We start from the raw sequence: 24,838 nt of genomic DNA, 5'->3' as shown, positions 1-24,838 counted from the left end.
TTAATGCAGCTACATGTTTAACTTAAAAAAAACCCAGCATCCCTTTACTGTATGTTCATGTATATAATAGCCTGACAGAACATGAAAAAAAGTGAAGGGAAAAAGTAGTTTCAGAGGTAATAAAACACAATGCTGAAAAGCAACATTTACAGTGTTGCAGATGAAATAACCGATTTATTTCTAAATGGTATCTATAACATGTCAACTAAAGTTATGTTTGTGTAATGAAGTTTTAAAAATCCAGTAATTAAACTGAGATTTTTGTAAGCATTTGAAAAATTGTGATCATTTTAGCAAGTCTTTAATATTAAATTTATGAAAACACAGGCTTTGATAGACATGTTTTGAGAAATACAAACAAAAGATTAATTACATATAGCTTAATATATTTCTCAAGTATTTATAAAGGTACTTCCATGTAATACAAAATAACGAACTAACAACAGGAACAAAAAATGAGGAACTGCGTCCCAGTTTCAAGCATGGAGAATTCACCTTGAGTAAGAGGAGAGTAATGTAACATTTTGCACATACCCGTGTAAACATCAGAGCTCATTTAAAATCTTATTTCTGGTGAATATTTCCACAGATATTTTCAGGGTAGAAAAACACCTTCAACGGATACCAACAATAGCTTCAAAAGTTAGAAAAAGTATTTGGATTTTAAAAGTTAATGCTGCTTCGACAGATTCGTTGACTTTTTTAGTTTTGCTTAATATTTTTTTACTTGTATTTATTTCGTGTGTCTAAGAAACCTAACAGAAATTGTGTAATGTTCTAAAAGCGAATGATTCCGTTGTTAAGAGTGAATTAGCTTAACAATTGGGAAGGTTTTAAAAAAAAACCAAACCAGTAAGACCTTATAAACAATAGCAAATCTTTCAGCCCGCATTGAAGGACCAGAGTTGGGGATAAGATGGCGCAGTTACACCTTTACAGCTCTGACCACAGAATTCTCATGCATTCACCGGATGGAGCCCCGAGAGTCGGTTACGTTTTGAAATTTGAAAATACAGCCCGTGATCAGGGGTTCCCAACCCCGATAAACACACAAAACGGGAGAAGCGCGCCCGGGCATTGTGCTCAGGACGCAGGTGTCAAGCGCCCGACCTCGGCGCCCGCCTGGCCAGCCCAGCACGCTCCTTTCCAAACAATGCCTCGGCCGCCCACAAGCAGAGAGGTCCTGGACCCCGTCTCAGATCGCTGTGATTCTTCTTTAAGAAGCCTCAAGCCCGGCCTCTTGGGAGCAACCAACTTTCCAACTTTCCACCGCGCGCCAGCCTAGAGCTGGGGCCGGGGACCCGGCAGCGCGCAGCCCCCGGCCTGCTTTTCTCGCCTTTCTCTTCCAGGAGATGGAAAGAGCGGCCGGGCGCTCCCCAGAGTGACTTGCCCCGTTCTTTTCTTTCCGCCTTAGGGGAGCGAGGTGGGCCAAAAAGGGAGTGCGTGCGTCTGGCGGTCAGCAGCCGACTGTGCAGTGACCTGGGGACCGCTAGCGATTTCTTGAAAAATTACTTTAATCAAGTCTGGCCACTCCCGAAGTTGGGGGAGGGAAGGCAGCAACCGCTGGGGAAAGGGAGCGAAACCTTGGGGTCTGTCCTGCGTCCCCCCGCCTCAGCGGGGGTCTCGGGCCCCCTAGTCTCGCTCCCCGCCCCCTGGAGCCGGGGGCTCTGCTCAGCGAAGAGCGCTGAGGTCCAGGGCTCCGGGCCGGGCCTGGCTCTCTGCCCGCCGGGCCTGCGGCGTCGGCGGCCCTGGGGCAGCCCGGTTCTGGTGCCGGGTCTCCGGGCGGCGCGGGAGCTCGGCTGGGAGGGCCCGGCAGCGCGGTGCGTGTGCTCGGGCAGCAGCGAGCGGCCCCGCGTCCGCGTTCTGCTTTCCTTCCCCCTCGAAGCCGCCGCGTTTACAACTTCACCAATGAATAACCCGCCTCTCCGTTCAACCTAATCACGACTTTTTGTGTATCTTTCTGTTGATGATTTATAGAAATAAATTAATAACACCCGAACTCCACGTGCTGCAGTTTATATTACATCTCTGCCGCGTCCAGACCGGCGTGGGGCTGGGTGCCGAGGGGCGCCCCAGGTCGCCTCGGGCTTCCCACGTCCTTCCAAATCCCAGCTGGAAGGCGGGCGCCTGCGGCCAGGCAGATGGGCCTAGGTACCGGGGCCGGGGTGGGGGTGGGCCCGCCGGTGGGCGGCGGGAGATCGGTCGGTCCGCCGGGCCCGGGTCAACCTCCGGGCCGCCCTGGCGCCCCAGCCGCTCCTCTTCAGACCCCTCTCACCTTCCTGCACCCTAACCCCGGCTGGGGAGAAACCGCCGCCACGGGCGAAACCGCGAGGGAAGAACCTCAAACCTCAGAACTGTAGCAACATAATTTCCGGAAGTAAAAAAAATCTAGAAATTCCCCTGACTGTTTTGCTAGAGAGTAAGCCGCCGGGTCCCCAGGTAGCAAATTCAAATGCAAGGTCATATCCCATCCCAAACTGCCACTGCGGGCGGGTGACCGAGGCTCCCCGAGTCCCTGGCGCGACTTTGGTCCTGGCCCTGTCTAGGGACCGCGGCTCTGAAGGGTCCGAGGCCAAGCGAGGGGCTTGGTCCTAAAGCAGAGTGGCCGGGAGCGACGTGCGGTCTAAGGGGACCGCTCGGCTCCTTGGATAATTAGTAACCAGCTGTCAAAGCCCTGGGCCGCTCGGGGAGTTTTAGCAAAAGACCCGGGGCCGGGAGATAGACCTCCCGCCAGCCTGCTCGGATTCCCCAGGGACGCCGGGGTGTCGGCGGCGAGATCCGGAAACGCCCTCCTTTCTCCCACCAAATCCGCTGCGAACTGGGGTCTTGGCCGCATTTTCCCCTCGCTTGCTTAGTGACGTGGTTTCTTTTGCCGCTTGAGGATCCACCCTAACCTGACAACGTGCAAACATTTCCTTTCGCGAATCTAAACGGGCTTTGGGGATTCCGGATAGCCCTGGGGTCTTGCACGGGCGCTGTAAATGGGAGCGCACTCCAGATAAGTCGCCCCCCAGATCCCGGCCCGGGTGCCGCCTGTCCCTCTGCCAAGAGAGGCAGGACGCCGTGTCCCAGGCCGGCGGCGTTTCCCCGGACCGCGGAGTTGGTACCTCGGAGAAAGGCTTGGCCTGGGGCTGATGTGGGCCCGAGCCTGGTCTCCTGGGAATCGCAGCGGTTTCACTGCGCCCACTCGCACCTTCCGCCGCGTGGGCAAACCTCCGGGCAAAGGGCCCCGCAGCTCGGGTTCTCCCAGGCCGAGCCCCAGCCCGGCCGGGAGGGCCCCGCGGGTCCCGGGCGCTGGCCTGGGCAGGCGTTCCTGAAGCCTCGGGGCTCGGGCCGTCCAGTTGAGGGACTTGGACGGTTCCAGGTGTTGGGAGAGAAGCGGAGCGCCCCCCGGGGGACTTCTCTGGTGGGAACCAGGCTTGGCAAGAGCGGTCGCGCGCAGTGTCGCTCAGGCACAAGGCCGGGGGCTCAAGGGTCTCGGGCGCACACTCCGCACCTCGGTCCGCGCCTACCTGAGCATCCGGTCCACCTCCGCCCGCTGCTCCGCCGCCTCCTCGGTGTTGAGGGCTTGCAGCTCCTTGAGGATGGGAGGGGTGTCATAGTCGTCCCCGTCCTCGGAGCCCTCGTCCCCGGACAGACGGCCCTTGGCGTGGCCGTTCGTGAGAGTATGGAAGACCGGCTTGGTGTCCGGCTCGGCCCCGCTCCCAGGGGACAGGGGCAGCGTCTCCAGCTTCACCCCGAAACTCGGGGATGGCAGCAACTCCTCCAAGGCCTGGACCAGCACCTCCTTGGTGACCCCGGAGCTCAGCAGGGCGCTCAGGAGTTCTTGCTGGAGCGACGTGAGCTTGGACACCATTTTCCAAGGACAGAAAAAGAAGGGGGTGAGGGGGTGAGGGGGTGGGTGGGTGCGAGAGAGGAGGGTGGAGGGGAGTTTCACAAGCGAACCCCAAGTCCAGGAACCCCCCCACCCTTCAGCCTCCAAACACCTGTTACTCCCCGGGGTCCGGAGTCTCCTCCGAGAGGAGTCAGAAAACTTCTAACTTGCCATGATCGCCACCATTAGGCCATATAAGATATGCAAATTAGCGGGGAGGGCCCGGCTTTCGGCCCGATGCAAATGGTCGTGGGGAGGGGGGAAAACCGAGAGAGGGAGAGCGTGAGGGGCAGACGGGGAGAGCAAGAGACCCGGGCCGGGAGCGGGGCTGCCAGGGTCCATTGTACTCACGCCAGGGGGCCGAAGAGATTCTTGTCCTGGTTCTGTTTATCAGCCAAACTTTAGCTGACCTTTGGACTTGTTAAACAAGTAGCTTGCAGCCTAGTGTGGAAGGCTCCGGGACTTTTCCACCGGCTGCGGGTCCGGCTTTAGTCCGGAGAGAAGAAGAAACTGCGCTTCGGGGGTTCAGGTGAGAGCTGGAGGAAGCTGGGGCGCTCTTGGAAGAAGGAGATGGAGGAGGATGCGAAGAGCAGAGACCCTCCGACGCGTCCCAACCGACGCAGGCGATGGGCCGGGAGAGCCAGGCGGGCGGAGGATAAACTGACCGCAGGGGAATGGACGCGGAGACCTGGGGGAAATGGGGCGTATTAGGTGGGGTGAGTGTGGATTGCGGGGGCGGTGGTCCCATTTACTTCTACCTGAGTTACCGCTCTGCGGACCCCAGGCCCTCACCAGCTGGGTCTAGCGGTTTGGATTTGCACAACTGCCGGCCCGAGAGCGTAGGCCAGCGGGAAGGAGGTCCGGAGAACACTTGGGAGGAGGAACCGACTAATTTATGACCAGAGGGAGTAGCCAAAGTTGAGCTCCCCCAGCAGCGGGGCTGCACCAGCACCCAGCCTGGCCGAGCCGCGGAAAGCTGGACGCCTGGGCCACTGGGTTCCTCGGTTTAAACCAGGACTATCAAAGCGCCTCCGCTTTCGGGGCAAAACTAGGATTGCTGGGCCTCCTTTCTGGCAGTGAAAGCAAAGCTTGGCCTGCAGCTGGATGGACAGTTGGAGCTGCACGTTCTCTGGGCCCACTGATTTCTGGTTTATTCGCAGCTCCAGGACACAGCGGTTCCCGGGGCCAGGGGCGGTGTTCTGCAGAGGCGAGGTCAAGGTGGCCCTGGCAGGCGTCTCCCACGCCAAGTTGGGAAGGCGCGGACTAAGCCGCCGGGGGAAAGAAGTATTTTTCCACGCCGGCCTGGCCCAGGAAGGAAGCCGGGAACCTTTCAGCACTATTGGAGTTTCACCTGCCTCTCCCTGAGGCGCCCAGGGGAAGGAAGGATGCAGGAGTCGCACCCAGACCTACAAGGCTGGACTGGACCTGCAGAAGAACAGGGGCTTTTTAGGATCCATCGCTCACAGTCCCATAGTTCCTGGGGCAGAGAACAACCCCCTCCCCTCTCTAGGCCTCACGTTCATCATCTGTGCAATATTGAAACCTAAAGTGCAGGGGATGGGGCATTATACGCAATGAATGAGACCACCTGTGAAACCCCGTGGTCTAACAATAGTGTTCACGCTTTTCCTTCCGGGAAGGTAGGAAGCCAGTTTCCAGTAGTAAAATCTAGCCCCTCTGGAGGTTTAGGATTCTCAGAATCAGGCAGATCCAGTGCTGGGGTTGGAGGGACCGGGAGATTCAGAATGAGCAGGGAATTTGCAAAGGAGCTTCTAAGCAAATTCTCCTCCCTTCCCACCTTTAAAAGACAATTAGGAGGAAGGGGTAATTTCAGCACGGGTTGGGGTGGGGAGGGTCTGCAGCCCTGTCTGCTTGTTTCCGGATCAAATCTCCCAGGTGTGTGAGGGCTGAAACTCCAGATGTCAGGCTGCTAAGGAGCTAGGCTGCCTCTTAAATACGGGGACTGCTCCACTCGCCTGGGCCACCCATGAGAAAGGGGTGGTTGTATGCACAGAGCTCTGGGGGACCTTTACACCGTCTCAGTGTCTTTCCCGGAGAAAGGGGTAATAAGTTCATAGAAACGAGGGCTCTTCATTTCACCTTATTGTCTTCTAGTCTGTTGTGACATACGGCAGATCCTTGCCCCTCACAATTCAGCCCAATGGGAGAACACTTTCTGCCAACCCAGCTCCCCTCAACAGGGATAATGAAGTGTTCAGAGTAAATGTCCCTGGAGAACAATCGCTTTTTCTCTGTCTCTCACTGACTATCAGGATAGAAGCAGTCAAGTGTAATGAAGATCAGTTTCTGTGTTTAGCTGGAAAACCCATTAAAAAACCAGCCATCACTTCCCTTTTAACAACAAAGCTTTGATTTGTAGTTCCAACTGCTGTGTGCCCCGTCCGACTCTCAAGCTTCCTTACCTCTCAAAATTCAGGTGTCAGAAAACCCATTCTTCCTCCTACCCCAAGCCAACTATGGGAATGTACAGGAAGTTGCACAGAGTACAGGGAAACTTCCTATGCGTGTCCAGATAATCTGGCTATTCATATCCAGCAACTTCCTGTAACCCTCCTGTCCAGATCTACCTTGTATACACCACCTGATGCAATGTGGGTGCTCACCAACCAAGTAACTGCAACTATGGATCTGTGAGCAGATCCAATATCTACCCCTTCATATGGAAATTTAAAAAGAAAAGTGTAAGTATCCCACTTCTCTTTTTAAGGATGTGGGTCACAAATGCTAACCAAATGAGCTATCGCAATAAACCCTTTGGTTAAGCTTCCCCTAAACAGAGGAAGCCAGAGTACAGCTGAAAAACCCTTGTTTATGCTTCACGCAGGATAAAGTAGTGACGGGCTGATATAGTAGCCCCATTTTAAAGAAATGGGAAAAGAAGACATAGGACATTTGAAGGAGGTGGCTTGGAGCTACTGTAATAAGTTAATGGAAGGGTTGAGACCGGGGCTCAGGACTCTTGAGCAGGGCTTTAGGATGAAAGAGAAAGGGCTCCAGGTTCACTGCTTTGGGAGATGGGAAGTTAAAAGGGGGAATTCTGCTGTGATTCCACGGCAGAGAATAGAGAGCAGATGTTGGAGTCAAACAGACCTAAATTTGGGTTCTCCACTCTGCTTGGCCAGCTGTGCCACTTGGGCACACTATGTAATCTTTCTAAGCTTCAGTTTCCTTAGGTGGAAAATAATGATAATACTCTACTGTGTTTTTGTGGAGATTAAATGAGTTAGTAGCTGCAGGTTCCTGGATATCACATGTTTAGAAAGAGGCAGCACATCATGAAAACACGCCAAGAAGAGAGGCGGCCGATCTCTTTGGTCTCTTTTATTCCCAGCTTGTTCTTTTAAGGGTTACTGAATTCGAAGAGACCGCATTAGGTTCTTCTACTCAAACAATGAATTCGCTGCTCAAATCCCAAGATTTTCTATGGGAAATGTAGTCCCTGATCCAAGATAAGTTAAAATCCAGATGGCTCATTACTGAATAAAGGTTTTCTGGGCACCATCTTGGAAGTTTCACAGAATGGCAAGTGTGATTGCCATGGACTCAGTCTCTCCTGTAACTTCACGGCATAAAGGATATTTCTTTCCTGCTCTTGTGCACACAATCTTCCCCCTACTTTCCAGGCTTACCCTGATTTGCTTATAGCAGGGAGAGCCTGGTCCCCTCCGTTCTCTGCTGCTCTACTCTCCAAGGCTTTCACATTGATTCGGGAGAGTCTCTAGAAGGCCTCAAAATGAAATCGTCTCTAGAGGAAAACATGAATACTGCCCTATCCTAGTCGGAAGGAGGCTGGGAGCCTTACTGTTAGAGAGCAGTGTTGCAGCCTAGAGAACGTTTTAGGCTGTGGTGTTAGAGCCTGAGTTTCCAGCTCTGGATACAACACTCTTTTCGGGATAACCCTTCACCTCCAAAGGCTCGGCTGGGCACCTTTTCTGATTCTGCTTTTGAAAAATGGCCGGTTGGTCTGGATGACCATTTAAGTTCCCTAACTTTGCTATGATTTGAAATTCCGGAATTACCAGGGTGTCCATTGCCAGGCCTTTGGGCTGATGATCCATGACCTCAGGCCAGAACTCTGGGTAGTGCCAGACATGGGACTGTTGACTAGCCTGTGAGAAAAGACACCACAGACAGTAAGCTCCAAGAGGGCAGGGACCATCTCATGCCTTACTCCTCAATGCCCGGAGAGTTGCCTGCTCCATAAAAGATGCTCAGTGAAACCCTTGTTGAATAAATGAAAAAGTGATCATCCCTGCATGATGCCATTAAGGGTGATTTTTTTTGTGTGTGTGGTACACGGGCCTCTCACTGTTGTGGCCTGTCCCGTTGCGGAGCACAGGCTCCGGACGCGCAGGCTCAGCGGCCATGGCTCACGGGCCCAGCCGCTCTGCTGCATGTGGGATCCTCCCGGACCAGGGCACGAACCCGTGTCCCCTGCATCGGCAGGCGGACTCTCAACTACTGCGCCACCAGGGAAGCCTTAAGGGTGATTTTTGTGTCCTTATTTATACTTCTTAATTTTCCAAGTTGTCAGCAATGAAGTTGTAGTTTAAATACCTTTCCCAGACACAAAAGGGTATACACTGTGTGATTCCATTTATAGGAAGTTAAAAAGCGGGAAAAACTAATCCATGGTGATAGAGGGTAAATTGGAGGTTATTGGGGGATGTATTCACAGGGATGGGTAATGAGGGAGCTTTCTGGGGTGCTGAAAAAGTTCTGTATCTTGATCAGAATGGTGGATACATCATCAGGCTACACACTTAGGATTTGTGCATGTTGCTGTAAATGCTAACTTGGTAAAAAGTAAATAAGCAATTCCAAAGTGTAAAGTGTAAACATTGGCAGCCACCTCCTTACTGCCCCCTCTGTTTACAGCTGATGTGTGGCCCTGTACATTCTTTCCCATTCTCCATGTGTAGTTTATCACCATTGAAACTTATAGACTAGCATATTCCAGGGGTGGGCAACCTTTTTTTACGAAGGGCTAGATAGTATTTTAGGCTTTGTGGGCTTATACTCTGTCACAACTACTCAACTCCGCTCTCACAGGCAATACGTAAGTGATTCGTATGGCTGTGTGCCAATAAAACCATTTTTAAAAACAGTTGCGTGGCTGGATTTGGCCTGTGGGCCACCGTTTGTCAACCCTTGGATAAAGCACCGGTGTAGGCAGAGATCCATATATCTGAAAGAGACCTGAGGGGCATCTCACTTCACTTCTTCATCGTTGGGATGAAGAAGCAGATTCAGGGAGGAGAAATGACTTTCCTAAGAGATATCAATATTAGCACAGGGCACTGGGGAGATCCTGGCTTTGGAGTCAAATAGAGCAGTTGTTTGTGGGTGTGGCTTTGGGCAAGTTACTTAATTTGAGTCTTTATATTATCACCATGCGTCAATGGTGATAATAATGGAATTTCTACCTCCTAGGGTTATTGGAAGGATTAAATTAGATAACACAGCAAAACACCTTGTAGGGGGGCTGGCACAAGCTGGACTTGGTTTCAAATCAAGTGCTTTCTCAATCATAGCACACGGCTCACGGGCTCCCTGCCGCCTCCCTTCCTTCCCTCCTCCTAAAGGCAAGACTTCTGGTGTAAGTTCACTGACAAACACCACTGGGTGTGTACTACCTGTGAAGCCCTTCAGGGATAGCTACAAGCTTGTGACAAATGGATACAGGAAGATCTCAAGTACTACCACCCCAGCCCTCAACTTCCTTTCTAGAAATCCCTTCCAGCTCTGTGCTTTTATTTCCCAAACAAGCTGCTATCAGATGATCTTTGCCAGGAAAACTCCTAAGGGTAGAGGAGATTTCTCTCATTTTGATTCAACAACCTACCTCCTTCTGCCGGTTCAGTTTTAGAAATAGGGTGTTCCCAGGAGCTTGTAAAAGATTAAATTAAAAATGAGAGACCTAGTATGATATTAAACTAATAAATACTACACCTGGCATTGACAGCCTTCACTCTGGAGCAATAATCTAGCCCTTCTACTACTACACACATGAAAAGTGAGATTGGCAGGGGCCCAGCATACACCAGGGGCTCCATAAGTGTTTATTGAATCAACAATACGGGCCAGGCTAGTGTTCAGAAAAGAAAGAAAAGCCATACTCTTTACTAAGATTTCCTGGGCTCTGCTTTCGGATTAACATTCAAAGAAGTGTTAGCGAGGTGTCTTTGCTATACTCTCCCCTGTATACCTCCCACAAACCTGTGAGCTGGGCAGCGTCAGCCCCGCTTTAATGATGACGAAATAGAGGCTCTAAAAGCGTAAGGATTGGCCCAAGGACCCACAAACAGTTAAGGAGTGGACCTTGGCCTTGAACTGAAGACCCCCTAATTCCATATTAAGTGCCTTCCTTCTGGCTCTTTTGCATCTTCCAAACCCAAAGAGAAGGGGGAGCATATAGAAGCACCCTGAACAGTCTCTGTGCAGAGAAATCTCGTGATTGTGTGCATGTGTCTCTGTGTGTGTGTGTGTGTGTGTGTGAGAGAGAGAGAGAGACAGAGACAGAGACAGAGACAGAGAGAGACAGAGAGAGAGACAGAGAGAGAGAGAGAGAGAGATCAAAGTCTTCTTTCCTGTCTGAGGACATACCAACCACGTAAAAAGCTATAACATTTGTACAGCATTTTATGATGTGCAAAGAGCTTCCTCCTCATTTGATCCTCAGAATAATCTTGCAAAGAAGGCAAGGCAGGCATTAGTATTCACATTTCACAGACGAGGAAACTGAGATTCAGAAAGGAAAAAGGACCCACTGAAGATTCCAGAACCACCCTCTATTTTTTTTAAAAATAAACTTATTTATTTATTTAATTTTATTTTTGGCTGCGTTGGGTCTTCGTTGCTGCGCACAGGCTTTCTCCAGTTGCCGTGAGTGGGGGCTACTCTTCGTTGTGGTGCGCAGGCTTCTCATTGTGGTGGCTTCTCTTGTTGTGGAGCACGGTCTCTAGGTGCTTGGGCTTCAGTAGTTGCGGCACGTGGGCTTCAGTAGTTGTGGCTCGTGGGCTCTAGAGCGCAGGCTCAGTAGTTGTGGCGCCCGGGCTGAGTTGCTCTGTTGCATGTGGGATCTTCCCGGACCAGGGGTTGAACCCGTGTCTCCTGCATTGGCAGGCAGATTCTTAACCACTGCGCCACCAGGGAAGCCCCAGAACCACCCTCTACTGACCCAAGTCTTCTGAAGCTGTACTCCACTGTCCTGTCTACAATATTGTGTTTGTACAATAACAAGATTAGTACAAGGCACAGCCCAGGAACAGATACAATATCTAAGAATTAGACAAAATAATATACCCCAATTCTAGTCCCAAGGTCATGCTCAAGCAATGGATAGCTGGAAAGATGCCAGGAAAGAAATTGGGTCCACTCCACGAGTTAGGAACCATTGCCCACTTGGTGTCACCCTGTGCCTCCCCACCTGCATCTCCTCTCCTCTCATGGTGGACCCGCCCCTGCTCTGCTTAGTGCTGTCTGGTCAGGAGTGCCGGTCTGTGACATGCACTTGGGCGTGAGAGTGGCCTCTGGGCCTCAGGTAAGGGAGGACCAAGGTCTTCTTTAATGCTCTGGTGACTAGACACAGACCCTGCTCCCAGCCCTGGGGGTGAAGAGCGTGCAGGGCTGCTGAGACAAAGCAGCAAACATTTACTGAGCACCTACGGGGTGCTAGGCACTGCGGTAGGTGTCTAGCACTGCTGGGATGGATTTAATTCCTGCTCTGAAGGAGTTGGTTTTGGAGGGGGAGAGATAGACACATACACACTCACTTCTATTGCTAGACAGGATGGAGCAGCCTTTACAATAAGCGCGGTGCTGACTGCTTCACATAAAGCGTCTCATTTATTCATAACAGCCCCATGAGACAGTACTATTATTCTACTTTTGGTTTTCTTAATTTATGCTCAGAAAGCTCAAGATTTACATTGAGATTTAGTGCTGTCTGGCTTCAAACATTTTCTGTTCCTGGCGAGAGGCGGAAATGACAGGGGACTCAGTGTGGGACCTGGAGTCAGGATGATCTGGGTTTGCGACCCGTCTCTGCTGCTTCCTAGATGTGACCTTGGGCAAGTTCCCACTCTGAATGTCAATTTCTTCAGTGGTAAAAAGGAAAACAGTGTCGAATTTGGCAGGAAAGATAATATATGTAAATCGCCTGGCACAATAAATAATTAGAAGCGTGTGCTAATAATAGCAGCGGAACCAGCCAAGTTCTATGGGGGCTCAGATGCCTTGAAGGGTAAGTAGAATTTTGACAACAAGAACTCAGAGAACATTTCAGGCAGAAAAAAGCATTGAGCAGAGGCTTGGAGGCATGAAAGTAGGTGAGGAGGTGATGGGGGCAGAGGGCAAGCTGAGGTGTCTGGACCATGGAGGGATCTTGCTCATGATGATGCTGGGAAGTTAGCTCAGGGCTGATCATAAGCAAACATTGGATGCCAGGCCTGGGACTCTGAACTTCTCTCCTTAGGCAATGAGGAGTGTTGGAAAGTTTTCAAAGGGGGGTGTGTGTGTGTGTGTGTGTGTGTGTGTGTGCTGTTATTTATTGATCATTTCTTGTTTAGAATGCTTATAACAACAACAGTAGTACTGCTATTTATTAAGTGCCTACCTCACTGTGCTAAATGATTTCCACTATTGTACCGTATGATCGTCACAATTATCTGAGGTTACTCTCATTACCTCCATTTTACAGATAAGACAATTAATTGAGTGAAGTAATTAAATATGAGGCTCTGGAGCCAGAGTGCCAGGATTCAGATTCTGAGTTCACAACTCACAAACTGTGTGCCCACGGGCAGATTCCTAAACCTCCCCGTGCCTCAGTGTTCCCATCTTTAAAATGGGGATAGAGATGATATCTACCCAACGGGGAAGCTGTAAAGAGTAAATGAGTCAACACATGTAAAGTGCTTAGAAAAGGAGTAGCTGTCAATAGCTCTCAATAATTCTTAGCTGTGATGATTATTATCGTCCAAAGTGACACACCTAGGGAGAACGCTGCCCTGTGTGTTCCCTGATGGATTCCCTTCAGGGAGCCTTTGCCCTTCTCCAGGCAGGTGAGTGATGGTCTGTAGTGGGGCAGGAGCAGAGGGGATAGAAACCAGGGCACCGAGGAGGGTTGCCATAGAAGGAGCCTCCTCAAAGATGCTAATGGTGCATTCACCCAAGCATCCATCCCCCGGGGCCTCAGGAGGGGCCAGGCACCGCACAGCACACGGGAGGAGGCCAAGAAGTCCAGCATCTTACCAGAAGCCACAGTGGAGCAAAGGGAAAGTTCAGAAATAATCAGAGTAAGATTGAGACACCCCCATCCTCAACCCCCTTACCCTCCCAGTACCTTGTTAATTTCCACTTCTGTACCTTCTCACCTGCCGTTTCCTCCACCTGGAAGGGTGCCTTCCAGCCAAACCAGATTCTACAAACTTCCCTGAAAACTTGGTTTAAAATTCATGAGCTACAGGACTCTTTCCTGATTACTTCTGTCCCTTCTAATAATTATTTTCCCCTGTGACCTTCTGGGATCAGCTGAGGGTTCAACTCCCCTTAGGAAGGCCCCACTCAACCGCAGGTTGAGCTCAGAGGTTCTCAGCTGAGGGTGGTTTGGCCCCTTGGGGAGACTTGCCAATGACTGGCAGAACTAGCTTCATGGGTGCGCTTGAAGTTTAATGCTCTGTAGTTGCCATCTTGAATTCTTAATAATTTTATTTTTGCACTTTTGTTCATCAGGGCAGCCTGATGGGAAAATGGAGCATGCGTGGGGGGCTTGGCCCCTCAGCTCAAGAGGCCCCGCCTCCCGCTGCCTCCTTGACTTTCTGGGGTGGGTTTGGGGCTCCAGCTCCTGGCCCCGCCAGGCCTGTTTCTCCCTAACTCCCATCCAGCCACCACTGCTGCCCTCTGCACCCTTAAGGGGTCTGGTGTGGGCACAGGGAGCTTGGGATAGGGTGCTGGAGTCCCATGGCATCTCAGGGACATGATGGTGGCCATCCCCGATCCAAGCTGGAAGTGTCTGTCTGCCATGGGTTGGAGCAGCAGCCCTGGGAAGGGGAGATGCCTGACCTGACTTCCATGCCCTCAGCTGGGGCACAATGCATTGGTCCAGTGGCTGGTCAAGGGGGAAACTGGCAGCTGGTGGGCTGGGTGCCCATGTGTGTACTGAATCACAGGGCGGGGTCCCCAGACACTAACCCTGTTAGTATCTCCATTCCCCAGGGAATGCGGCATTAAATAGAAAATTTAAAAACAGGGAGAGGAAGAGAGAGAGAGGGAGAGAAAACAAGAGAGGGAGGATAGACCACAAAAGAAATGAAAAATCTTTGTATTTTAGATCTTTAATGACACTTTTTTTCCTGGTTTTTGAATAAGGGAGCCTCACATTTTCATTTTACACTGAGCCTCACAACTTATGTAGTTGCTCCTAACGTCTGGAGACACTGTGTGTCGTCATGGCTGGGGGTGGTTACAGCATCCGGTGGGTAGAGGCCAGGGATGCTGCTAAATGTCCTACAATGCACAGGACATTCCCCAGAGAACAGAGAAAGATCTGGTCCAAAGTGTCAGTAGGGCCGAGCTTGAGAAACCCAGGCTATTTGTTCTTCCTTTCTGCTCCCAGCATCCTCTGTGCTCATCTCTGCCCCAGCTCTTTGCCCGTGTTGTTGAAATGACCTCACCATCTGTCTAGACCAGAAGCCCCTCCAAAGCAGGGCTGCATGTTCACTAATCTTTGTGTTTCCAGGACCAAATGCAGCGTCGGCACAGAGTAGGTCCTCAATACTCACGGGCGGGACCGGCTGGCAGGGCCTACAAACCTACCTGATCACATTTTAACCTATTATTTTGTGTCTGTTGGAAGCACGAATCCACTTATAGCTATTCTAAATCATTATGTGATTGTATGTTTTCTCTCCCCTAAGTGGATTGTAAATCTCTACGGCACAGGAAATAAACTTTCCACATTTTCTGTTTTGCTCAATGGTGCTTAGAACAGTGCACAGCAGGCCACAGGCACTCTGTAAGTGCTTGCTTAGTAACTCCGTGTGCTCGGTGCTCCCTCCACCTTTCTGCATGTCCAAGGCCCAGAAGACACTCACTTATTCATTCATTCAACAAACATCTATTAAGCATTTACCATATGTGACATGCTTGGGATTTACAGATGTTAAAGATACAATTCCTACCCTCAAGAAGTTCAGTCAGGCCAGGGAGTCAGAGGGTATTTTAACTCAGCATAATTAAGCATCACGGTGGCTATGAAATTAGCCTTTGGAAGGCAAAGGATAAAAAAGAGAAGATCCAGGGACGTCCCTGGTGGTCCAGTGGATAAAACTTTGTGCTCCCAATGCAGGGGGCCTGGGTTTGATCCCTGGTCAGGGAACTAGATCCCACATGCCGCAACTAAACATCCCACACGCGGCAACGAAGATCCTGTGTGTGGCAACTAAGACCGAAAGCAGCCAAATAAATAAATAAATATTAAAAAAAAATAAAATGCCATTTTTCAAAAAAAGAAAAAAGAGAAGATCCAGTGACCCCATTTCCAAGGAATCCCCTTAAGCCATGTTTGGTCTAACTCAGTCTTTTTTTTTTTTTTAACATTATTATTATTATTTTTTAATTAATTAATTTATTTTTGGCTGTGTTGGGTCTTCGTTTCTGTGCGAGGGCTTTCTCTAGTTGCGGCAAGCGGGGGCCACTCTTCATTGCGGTGCGCAGGCCTCTCACTGTCGCGGCCTCTCTTGTTGTGGAGCACAGGCTCCAGACGCGCAGGCTCAGTAGTTGTGGCTCATGGGCCCAGTTGCTCCGCAGCATGTGGGATCTTCCCAGACCAGGGCTCGAACCCGTGTCCCCTGCATTGGCAGGCAGATTCTCAACCACTGCGCCACCAGGGAAGCCCCTAACTCAGTCATTTTCAGCCCTCGGTTTCTTGGCTCATTGAGTACTTATCTGTGTCAGGCATGATTCTCGATACTGGAGATACAGCAGCAAACGAAACAGACGAAGGCCCTGTCTTCACAGAGCTTTCACTGCAGCGAGGGCTGGGGACAGACAACCAAACCAATGAACGAGGGAGTATATCGTATGTCGGGTGACAGTGTACCATGGAGAAAAATCATAGGGCGGGGAAGGTGAAAGGGAGTAGGGGGACACTTGTAAGTGAGGAGTCTTCCCAGGGAAGACTTTCCAAATCAGTGACATAGGGCTGAGACTCAGACTCCATGTGGTCTGGTGACAGCTACTTCTCGGGATGTCAAGCCTCAGCCCTCCTCACAGCTCAGGCCGTGTGTGTGCCTGGAAGCCCCCCTCTGTGTGTAGTCAAGGCACTGACTGTACATAGGGATGCGCTGAACCAGGTATTATTAAATTTTAAGGGTCTTTTCTATAAAACTGTAATCTGTAAATGTTTCCCCAAATTTCTCCTCTCAGTTAAAAAGGAAAAAAGTTTAAGCCCCTCAATACCATTATTTCTATTAAGTAACTAACTTACCACATGTGCTACTGTACCGATATTTCATGCTCATTATAAACCAAAGATGAAAATAAATAAAAAAAATAATAAACCAAAGACGAAAATTAAAAGGCCATGGAGTTAACATAAATGTAAAAGTCAGATCCAGTATTTTCATCCTGTACCCACAATATATCACCTTGCACACTCCCCTTTGGGACCCGTGCTCTAATGTATGAAAGTAGTCCATCTTATTGTATTTTTTGATAAGCAGGAAACTGGCTACAGGTCAGCAGATATCTGCCTCTCCAGAATTAAGATTTGGAAAAAAGAGGAAACTGATTGGAGGTGTAGGATGAGAGAAAGGAAAAAAGGAAGAAAAGAAAAGGGGAATAATGAGAAAAAGAGATAAGATTAATAAAACTTTAAAAGGAAAGGAAGAAAGATAAACGGGAAGGAAAGAAGGAAGGAAAAAGAGATGAAAGATAGGAAGGAAGAAAGGGTGAGAGAGAGAGAAAGAGAGAAAGGGACAGAGAGAGAGAGAGGCAAAGAGTAAGGGGAAATGTCCCCAAGATTCCCCTGAACTGAGGCAGTGTGCATTCTCCCTGCCGGCCTTTGCCCAGACCTCACAGCGTTGTAAGAGTGTTCCGTCACAGTCTGTAGACTGGACCTTGGCCTCTTTCCACGCATTCAGAGTCACCGGCTAATGAAGTGGATATTGTTTTCTGGTCCACCTCTCTCACCCTATGGCTAGTTCCCCTCCGTGGCCCTCGCTTAGCAGTGGTGTCAGGAGTGATGTAGAGGCTGACCGTTTCCCATCACTGTCCCGCACAGCTCATTAACCTCTCCTTGCAGCTGGAGGTGACCATTATGGATTAGAAAAGCCGGCAAGCTCTTCAGAGAGCAGAGGGACCCACAGTTTCCCAGAAGTTCCTGACCCACGTGTTCTCTCCTGTAAGTCATGGGAGACAATCCTCTGGGTTATAGAGACGTTGGAAGAAAGCCATGTTTGCAGCTCTTAGAGAAACCTGAGCACTTTTTTTTTTCTTTTTAGAGACTTGTTTTAAAAACAAAGGAACAGATCTAAAACATACAACAACAAACTAGTGAATGTAACAAAAAAGAAGCAGATTCACTGATACAGAGAACAAACTAGTGGTTACCAGTGGAGAGAGGGAAGGGGGGAGGGGCACTAAATATGTAGGGGATTGAGGAACAAACTATTAGGTATAAATTAATAATAAGAATATTGTACAACACAGGGAATCTGGCATATATTTTATAACAACTAAAAAAAGATTAAGATTGTAAATTTTAAGTTATGTATGCTTTACCACAATCAAAATTTAGAAAAAAAAAAAGGAATGAGACTAGGGTGCTTCAATGTAGAACTAATTAGAGAATATAAAACAAAAGAATACAAAAATACTATACAAAATTATTCAAGAGGAAAACTCAAGCATTGTTTGTTGAATGAAATGTCCCTATTTCAAATGTGATCTAACCCTGGGCCAGCAGGCATGTGATATTTGCTGAACGGATGAATAAATGAATGGTGAATTTTCATGATAATCCTGTGATGATTCAAGGTGTGTAACGTCTTCAGGTAAACTGAGGAGACTGAGGCTCAAGAAGGTAAGCGCCCAAGGTCACACAGTGAGGAAGCAGGTGGCAAAGTCCTGTCCTCCACTGTCACAGGGGCACCTTTTCCAAGCAGTCCTTTTGTTTCCTTCGAGATCTGCCACTTGCCCAGATGCTCTGGTGAAGTCATCTCTCGAGGGCAATGGGATTTAGAGCATCTATACTGCCCACCTACAAGAAGACAGGTATGGTGCTGGGCACGGGCTGGGATGGAGGATTAGGCTGCCAAACTGACCGTGCCCTCAGGAATGGCACCGCCCGACAGGTGTTCCTGGTGCCCACGACAACCCCACTGACCCTGAAGCATGTCATTTTCACCATTGTCTGCCATGTCTCATTATTAAACATTTTTCTAATCTATGTGAGTATTCACTTAAAAAAGCTTTTGTGTTCTAAGTTACAAAACTAATAAACATCACCATATGATCCAGCAATTCCACTTTTTGGTACATACCCCAAAGAACTGAAAGCAGGGATATTTGCACACAAACGTTCACAGCAGCACTATTCACAATAGCTCAGGTGTGGAAGCAACCCAAGTGTCCACAACCCAAGTGTCCACAGCAACTCAAGTGTCCACAGATGGATAAGCAAAATGTGATCTCTACAGACAGTGGAATATTTTTCAGCTTTAAGAAAGGAAGGAAACTCCAGCAAATGCTACAACATGGATGAACCTTGAGGACATTATGCTAAGTGAAAGAAGTCAGTCACAAAAGGACAAATACTGTACGATTCCACTTACATGAGATACTGAGAACAATCAAATTTATATAAGAGAAAGTAGAGTGATGGTTGACGGGCAGGGGGAGTGGGGAATGGGGAGTTATTGTTTAATGGGTGCAGAGTTTCGGTTTTGCCAGATGAGAAAAGTTCTAGAGAAAGATAGTGGTGATGGTTGCACAACACTGTGAATGCACTTAATACCACTGAAGTGTACATTTAAGAATGATTAAGATGGTAAATTTTATGTTTGTTTTACCACAATTTTAAAAAACCTAACAAACTTTACGAAAAATTAAAATGATCAAAACTGGATAAAGAGTCTCCTTTCTCACCTATTTACCACCTGCTTCCCAATCCCCAACTGCCTCTTTCTCTAAGCATTTGCTATTCAGTTTATCTGTTTCCTTCCTGTACGCCCACACAGGTGTGTGTGTGTGTGTGTGTGTGTGTGTGTGTGTGTTGTACTTTAAAAAACCAAAACAGGATCCCTGGTTCCTTCTTTTCCGTTGGAAGCCCACGGCAGTGGGACAGATTGCTGGGTCTGAATTTCCATTCCATCCCTTACCGACTGACACCAGGGGCTAGTGACTTAACCTCTCTAGATCTCAGTTTCCGCATCTGAAAATGGGTACACTATTATTGTTGGGACTTAATAAAAAGGAAAGTGGCAGAAGCTTGGCACGTGGGAAACATACAGTGAGGGCTGAGTGTGGTTGTTGTTCTCTGGAAGTTTCTTCCTTGACCTGGGCTCTGCGATCAATCAGGGTTCAGGGAAGTCTGCAGCCAGGGAGGGGAGGGAGGACCTTCTAGGAGGTGGCATGCGCATACTTGCAACACGTGTTTCATCTTTCTGCAGAGGGTCTAGCTAGGAACAAGTTATCTTTGTCTTTCTAGCAATTGAGAGCAGCTGTTACAATACAGATATCCTTTTCAAAATAGTAGATCCCTGGAGTGAAAACTCAAAATGTAAACTTTAAGAAGAGGTGACAGAGCAGAATTCAGAAAATATTTAGGACCCGGAGCACGTGGATTGGTAATTTTAGGAAGATACTTGGGGTAGTGGATTACGTGAAACACTTGGAGTCAAGATGCCCAAGTTCAAGTTCTACCTTATAGGAACATATAACCTTGAGTCATACATACTATAAACTTTGCAAGCCTCAGTTTCCTTGCCCAGAAAGTGGGCATCATATTTTGTATCATATAGGATTACTGTGAGGATTAAAGGGATATAGTATGCAAAAGTGCTTTTCAAACCATAAAGTGCTAAGCAGATGCAAATGATTATTTCTGACTTTTTGTGACAATGGATTTGTGTCAATGTCCTGCCACACAGGCCTGTGCAGTACCAAAATCTTTTTTTATTTTTTAAAAATGAAAGTAACTTTCTTGTTTTTTGTTCTCAGTAATATATAGTCATTGTAAAAAATTAAAGCAAAATGAGAAAGTGCAATTTTCCTCAATCGCAGCCGCTGTTGACACTTTGAAATCTTTATTTATTTAAAGAGATTTCAATATATTAAATGAGGAAAAGGTTTCAAACATTTTTATAGTATGATCCTAGTTATGGCTTATGAATTACTCCCAATCAAGTATCAGTGATGGGAAGAAACATGCAAGTTACTAACTAAGATCATACAATCTTTTAAGACTTGTATAATCTGGAAATGCTACCAATCAATTATAAAGAGTCTTCATGTATTTAAATTAGAATAATGTACTAGTTAGGACCTAGGTTCTACATGGGTAAAAATGGAGATAACATAGTGTAAATTCATAGTTTTGGTGAAGATTAGAGAATGCACAGTGTTGTCACAGACTGAGCCTTCAGTAAATGTTGGTTGCTCTTATTGTCAATAATACTACATTATGGTTATTTTGTCCCCGGCTTCTGATGACAATTGAGTAGTTGATCTGACGAATCCATGATCAGCTGAGATAAACAAAGTAGATGAACTAGGATTCTCAATTTACAACGTTTGAAGGTAGAGCAGAAGTAAGGATGATTGTAGGAAGACTATTTGAAGGTCAGGGAGTGATAGATGGTAACTGGTAGGTAGTCAGGCTAGGCAATGGTCCTGGGACTTCTAACATGTGGTTACCACCGTGGCTTCTTTGGTCTAAACTTTAACTACTATTACTGAGATTTCATGTGACTTTCTCCCCATCTCCCTGTCCAAAGCTTCTTTACTGCTATTGCCAGATTTGATAATGTGTGAGGGAACAGTACTTTTCTTCCCTCTGCCAAGGATGGGAAACTTGTTACAGGAACCATCTCATAAGTCCAGAACAGAACATGTTTTTTTCCATTTAATCTAATTCTAAAGTCTTTCCCCTAGCCCTATCAGATAGGGGTTATTAACATGTGGTACATGCAATGCCTGGGATAGAATGAGAGGCAGATGTTTTTTTGAAGTTTAAAACTTACTTTTTAAAACAGCATTTGCTACCACAGGGAATTTCTTCTGTATCACGGAAAACATACACACACACACTCCTCTCTCAGTTTTCAATGAATAGTGTAAATAACATTTGTGACTTTAACCACAACAAAGATGTGTCACCTTTTAGGTGGTCTTTGAGGTTTACCTTTTAAAAACGATTTCAAGGATCTCAGTTCTGGTTTTGCTTTTTTCCTCTGGTCACTGCTGACTAAGGACTCGAGGCTGTTTACACGGGAGAGCTTTAGATACGGTTATTTGTGTGGCATTGTATCAAGGCCTTCAAATATTTGCGGGGAGGTTTGGTGGAAAATGTCTAGGCCAGTGCAAATACTGCCGGCCCCAGAGAAATCCAGGAGGCTCAGAGGACCATTCCAGAACCCCTGCTCCGTCCTATTGTCCCTACGAGGAAACCCTCTGAATCTTTGTCAGACTGAATGAGCCCACTGAAGAGACTTATGTGGGTTCACGTCATGAGATGCCCCTGATTTAGCCACCGCTGGATCTGATCATTCCACATTTATGAGAGGTACAGTGGAAAGCCATTGACCTCACAGTCAGGAACACTGAACACCAGCCCTCGATCTGCTACTCACTTGCTGGGCCACTTTGGCAAGTCACTGGCCCTCTCTGGGTTCTGATTTTCTTAATTTTAAAACGAGATGATTGAGCAAAATGAGCTCTAAGATCCCTTTCTTTGGTCCTACCTCTCTATAAAGTACCTCTTCGGTGTAGTCATTGGACCAGTCCGGCAGTGGCGGATACAAAGAAAAATAAGATAAGATCCTTTGTCTCAAGAAGTTTTGACTGGATGTTTAACCTCTTTTATTATTTCTTAGCTCCCAGCAGTTTCCTGGAAGCTCACAATCTCAGAGAGTATACACAGGGTGGCCACAGGCACATAATAAATTATTTATTAATATATTACAATGCATGTTGAAATAATATTGTCTGTTTCCCTGAAATAATATTGTCTGGCCACCCTGAATTTTTGTACAGGTGACCACACACTCAGAAGGCCAACATATAAATAAGTAGACCTATAATAACAGTTACATTTATGTGTAATAATGGCCATAATTTATTGAGCACCTACTGTGTACCAAGCTCTTTGCTAGATGCTTTAACATTTTTATCTCAAGAATCCTCATGACAATCTTGTAAGGTAGGCTGTGTCATCTCCACTTTACACACGAGGAAACCAAGGCTTTTGAGAGGTTGAGAAACTAGCCCAACCTCTTATTTATAGTAAGAGGCTTCACATCCAGTTCTTTGTGGTTCCAGAGTCTGGTCTCCTAGCCCTGTACCTCTAGCATTAGGTGTAATATTTTGCATTTTACAAAGTAATATTTTGCATTTTACATATATATGTGTGTGCGCGTGCACACACACACGTGTGCACGTGTGTGCGCGTGCACACACACACGTGTGCACTTGTGTATACATATCTCTGCAAATTTTGAAGATAAGTAGATTCAAGCATAGAGAGCTTAAGTAACATGCCCCAAATCCCTCGGCTAGAGAGTGGCAAATACGGGACTCGAAACCAGGTGTTCTGACTCAGAAAATCAGAACTTTCCCCACCTCGCAACATTGTTTGTGCAGCATTCTCTGGCTGACTTGCTTTTGTAAGATTTTTTGAACCACCCCCTTCAGGTGGGGCAGGCATGCCACATGTATCTCCCCCTTCCTACTGTTTATACACAGCTTCCTATTTCCTTCCTCAAACCTGCTTTTCCTGCAGTCCCTCCCAATTCTGTAAATGACAAACCCATCTTGCTACCTCCTTGTGCCTCCAAACAAGGAGGCATCCCTTTCGCTTATACCTGTATCTAACCCTTCAGCAAACCCTGCTGGATCTTCCTTCAAAATAAACCCAGAATCTGACCACTTCTTGGCACCTCCATCAACATCCTCTCAGTCACCCCAGGCATCTTTCCTATTGCCTAATCTTGTCCCTCTGCTTCTGCCCTTGCTCCCTAGAGTCTATTCTCTACAGAACAGCCAGAGGGATTTTGTTAAATCTAAAGTCAGATCATGTTCTTCTCTGCTTGTAAATATCCTGGTGGTATCCCATCTCACTCAGAGCAAAAGCCTGCTGTGAGGTACTTGACTCCAGCCATAGGGCCTCCTTGCTGTTCCTGGAACCCACCAGACACATTCCTGCCTCAGGGCCTTTGCACTTGCTGTTTCCCTGCCCTGGGGCACTTCTCCCCAGATATCTCCCTCAAGTCTCTACTAATTTGTCATCTTCTCCGTGAGGTTTTTCCTGCCCACCTTTATTAAAACTGTAGCCCACCCCCTGCTTGATATTCTTGAGCCCTATTCCCTTGCCTTTTCTCTTCTTCTTCAAAGCATTAATCATCACCTGACAATCTACGTATTGAACAACTTAATTCTGTTTATTGTCTGTTTCCTCAACTAGCTATAAGCCCCAGGAAGGCAGGGCTTCTATTTTGGGGGTGGGGGGCAGCAAGGTCTGGTTCATTCACTGCCATAATCCCAGAATCTAGAACAATGCCTGGCACTTATTGGTTCCCAAAAAGTGTTTTTTGAATGAATGAATGAAAGAATGGAACTCCCCTGGTGTTTGAATTTCAGCCCTGCTGGGTCTCATCTTTTCATGATCTGCAGAGCAGATCATTTTTATCTCAGTCACATGGCCACTTCCAAGGTATGGTTCATTTATCACTGCCTCTTCACCTGAGCCCAGCTCCTACCCAAGAAGCTCTCCGAAGAGACTTGGGTGACACGCCGCAGTCATGGGAGTTTCTGACCTAATCCACGTTCTGTGACTGTAACAAGGGACATGGACTCAGGTGCCGTCCTAGACTCCTCCATGAGATGCTGCCTTCTCCTACAACACTCTCATTTTTAGGAGTCACTCAGCTGCTGAAGGTCAACCATTCAGCTTATTGAATATTAATTATTCAAATGTGCCTGGTCGTATGGGAAATGTTCAGCCAGCAATGACATGAGGGTAAATCAGGGAGAGAAAGAAAGCTCATATTAATACCCATCTTTTTCCCCCTCTCTAAAGGGGTAAATGCCCTCGAAAGAGCCCCTGTGTTTCTGGACGGAAGAGAGGGCAGGAGCACAGGAGGAGAGGCAAGGCTATTCATTTTGTAATTTGTGAAAAAGGAGTCAGTTATGCAAGTTTCTGCTTGAGATATTGAATGATGGAGTTGCCATTCAAAGTTTCTTTCAGGGTAACATTGCCGATTGAAAATGAAGCATGTGCTACCATTTTGTGAATGAGGAAACAGACATCAAGGGACAGTTGTATTTGCCTCCATCTACCTGAAGTGCCCCAGACTGGCTCTGGAGGGGGTGTGTCATTATGAAATTACCCAGCAGTGAGAGGAAGAGGGAGAAGTGAAACTCCCTACTCAAGCCCCCCCACAGTGTGGAGTCAGGGGTGGCAGCAGAGAAGGCAGGGCTGGGAAGAACCTTAGAAGTGACATCAGAGACCCAGCTGGAATGGTCCCTAGAGCAACCTTAGAGGTCATTTGCCCATGTAGAAGCTGGGGGGCAGAGAGGATGAGTCTGGGTCCTGGTCACATGGGGAGTTCGTAACTGGAGAGGAGCCAGAATTCTGCTACCTTCAGGCTCCACATGGAGCCACGTCCAGGGTCCTCAAATGACCTTGGTGACCAGCTGGTCTCATATCCTCATTTTCCAGAT

General features: G+C 47.8%; 2 protein-coding genes across 12 annotated transcripts in view; both read right to left on the bottom strand.

The window, feature by feature from the left end:
* The window catches only part of HNF1B (HNF1 homeobox B), a 52,511-nt gene extending 48,621 nt beyond the window's left edge, over positions 1–3,890 (bottom strand). For all 6 annotated transcript variants that reach the window (XM_030881917.3, XM_030881918.3, XM_060290325.2 and 3 more), the window contains exon 1: positions 3,513–3,890. In XM_030881917.3, coding sequence (XP_030737777.1) covers positions 3,513–3,856 — 344 coding nt within the window. In that variant the 5' untranslated portion in view covers positions 3,857–3,890. The remainder of the gene's footprint in view (positions 1–3,512) is intronic.
* A 55-nt stretch (positions 3,891–3,945) lies between these two features.
* HEATR6 (HEAT repeat containing 6) overlaps positions 3,946–24,838 on the bottom strand; it is a 130,153-nt gene continuing 109,260 nt past the window's right edge. For 3 of the 6 annotated variants that reach the window (XR_011377046.1, XR_011377050.1, XR_011377051.1), the window contains one exon: positions 3,946–4,562. The gene's annotated coding sequence lies outside the window, so the exon portion shown is untranslated. The remainder of the gene's footprint in view (positions 4,563–24,838) is intronic. The other 3 variants (XR_011377047.1, XR_011377048.1, XR_011377049.1) reach the window with 1 other exon arrangement.

This window comes from Globicephala melas, chromosome 20 (assembly GCF_963455315.2).
Source record: "Globicephala melas chromosome 20, mGloMel1.2, whole genome shotgun sequence".
NCBI classification, from domain to species: domain Eukaryota; kingdom Metazoa; phylum Chordata; class Mammalia; order Artiodactyla; family Delphinidae; genus Globicephala; species Globicephala melas.
The sequence above is the reverse complement of the archived record's forward strand: the minus strand, read 5'-3'. Positions and strand labels throughout refer to the sequence as shown.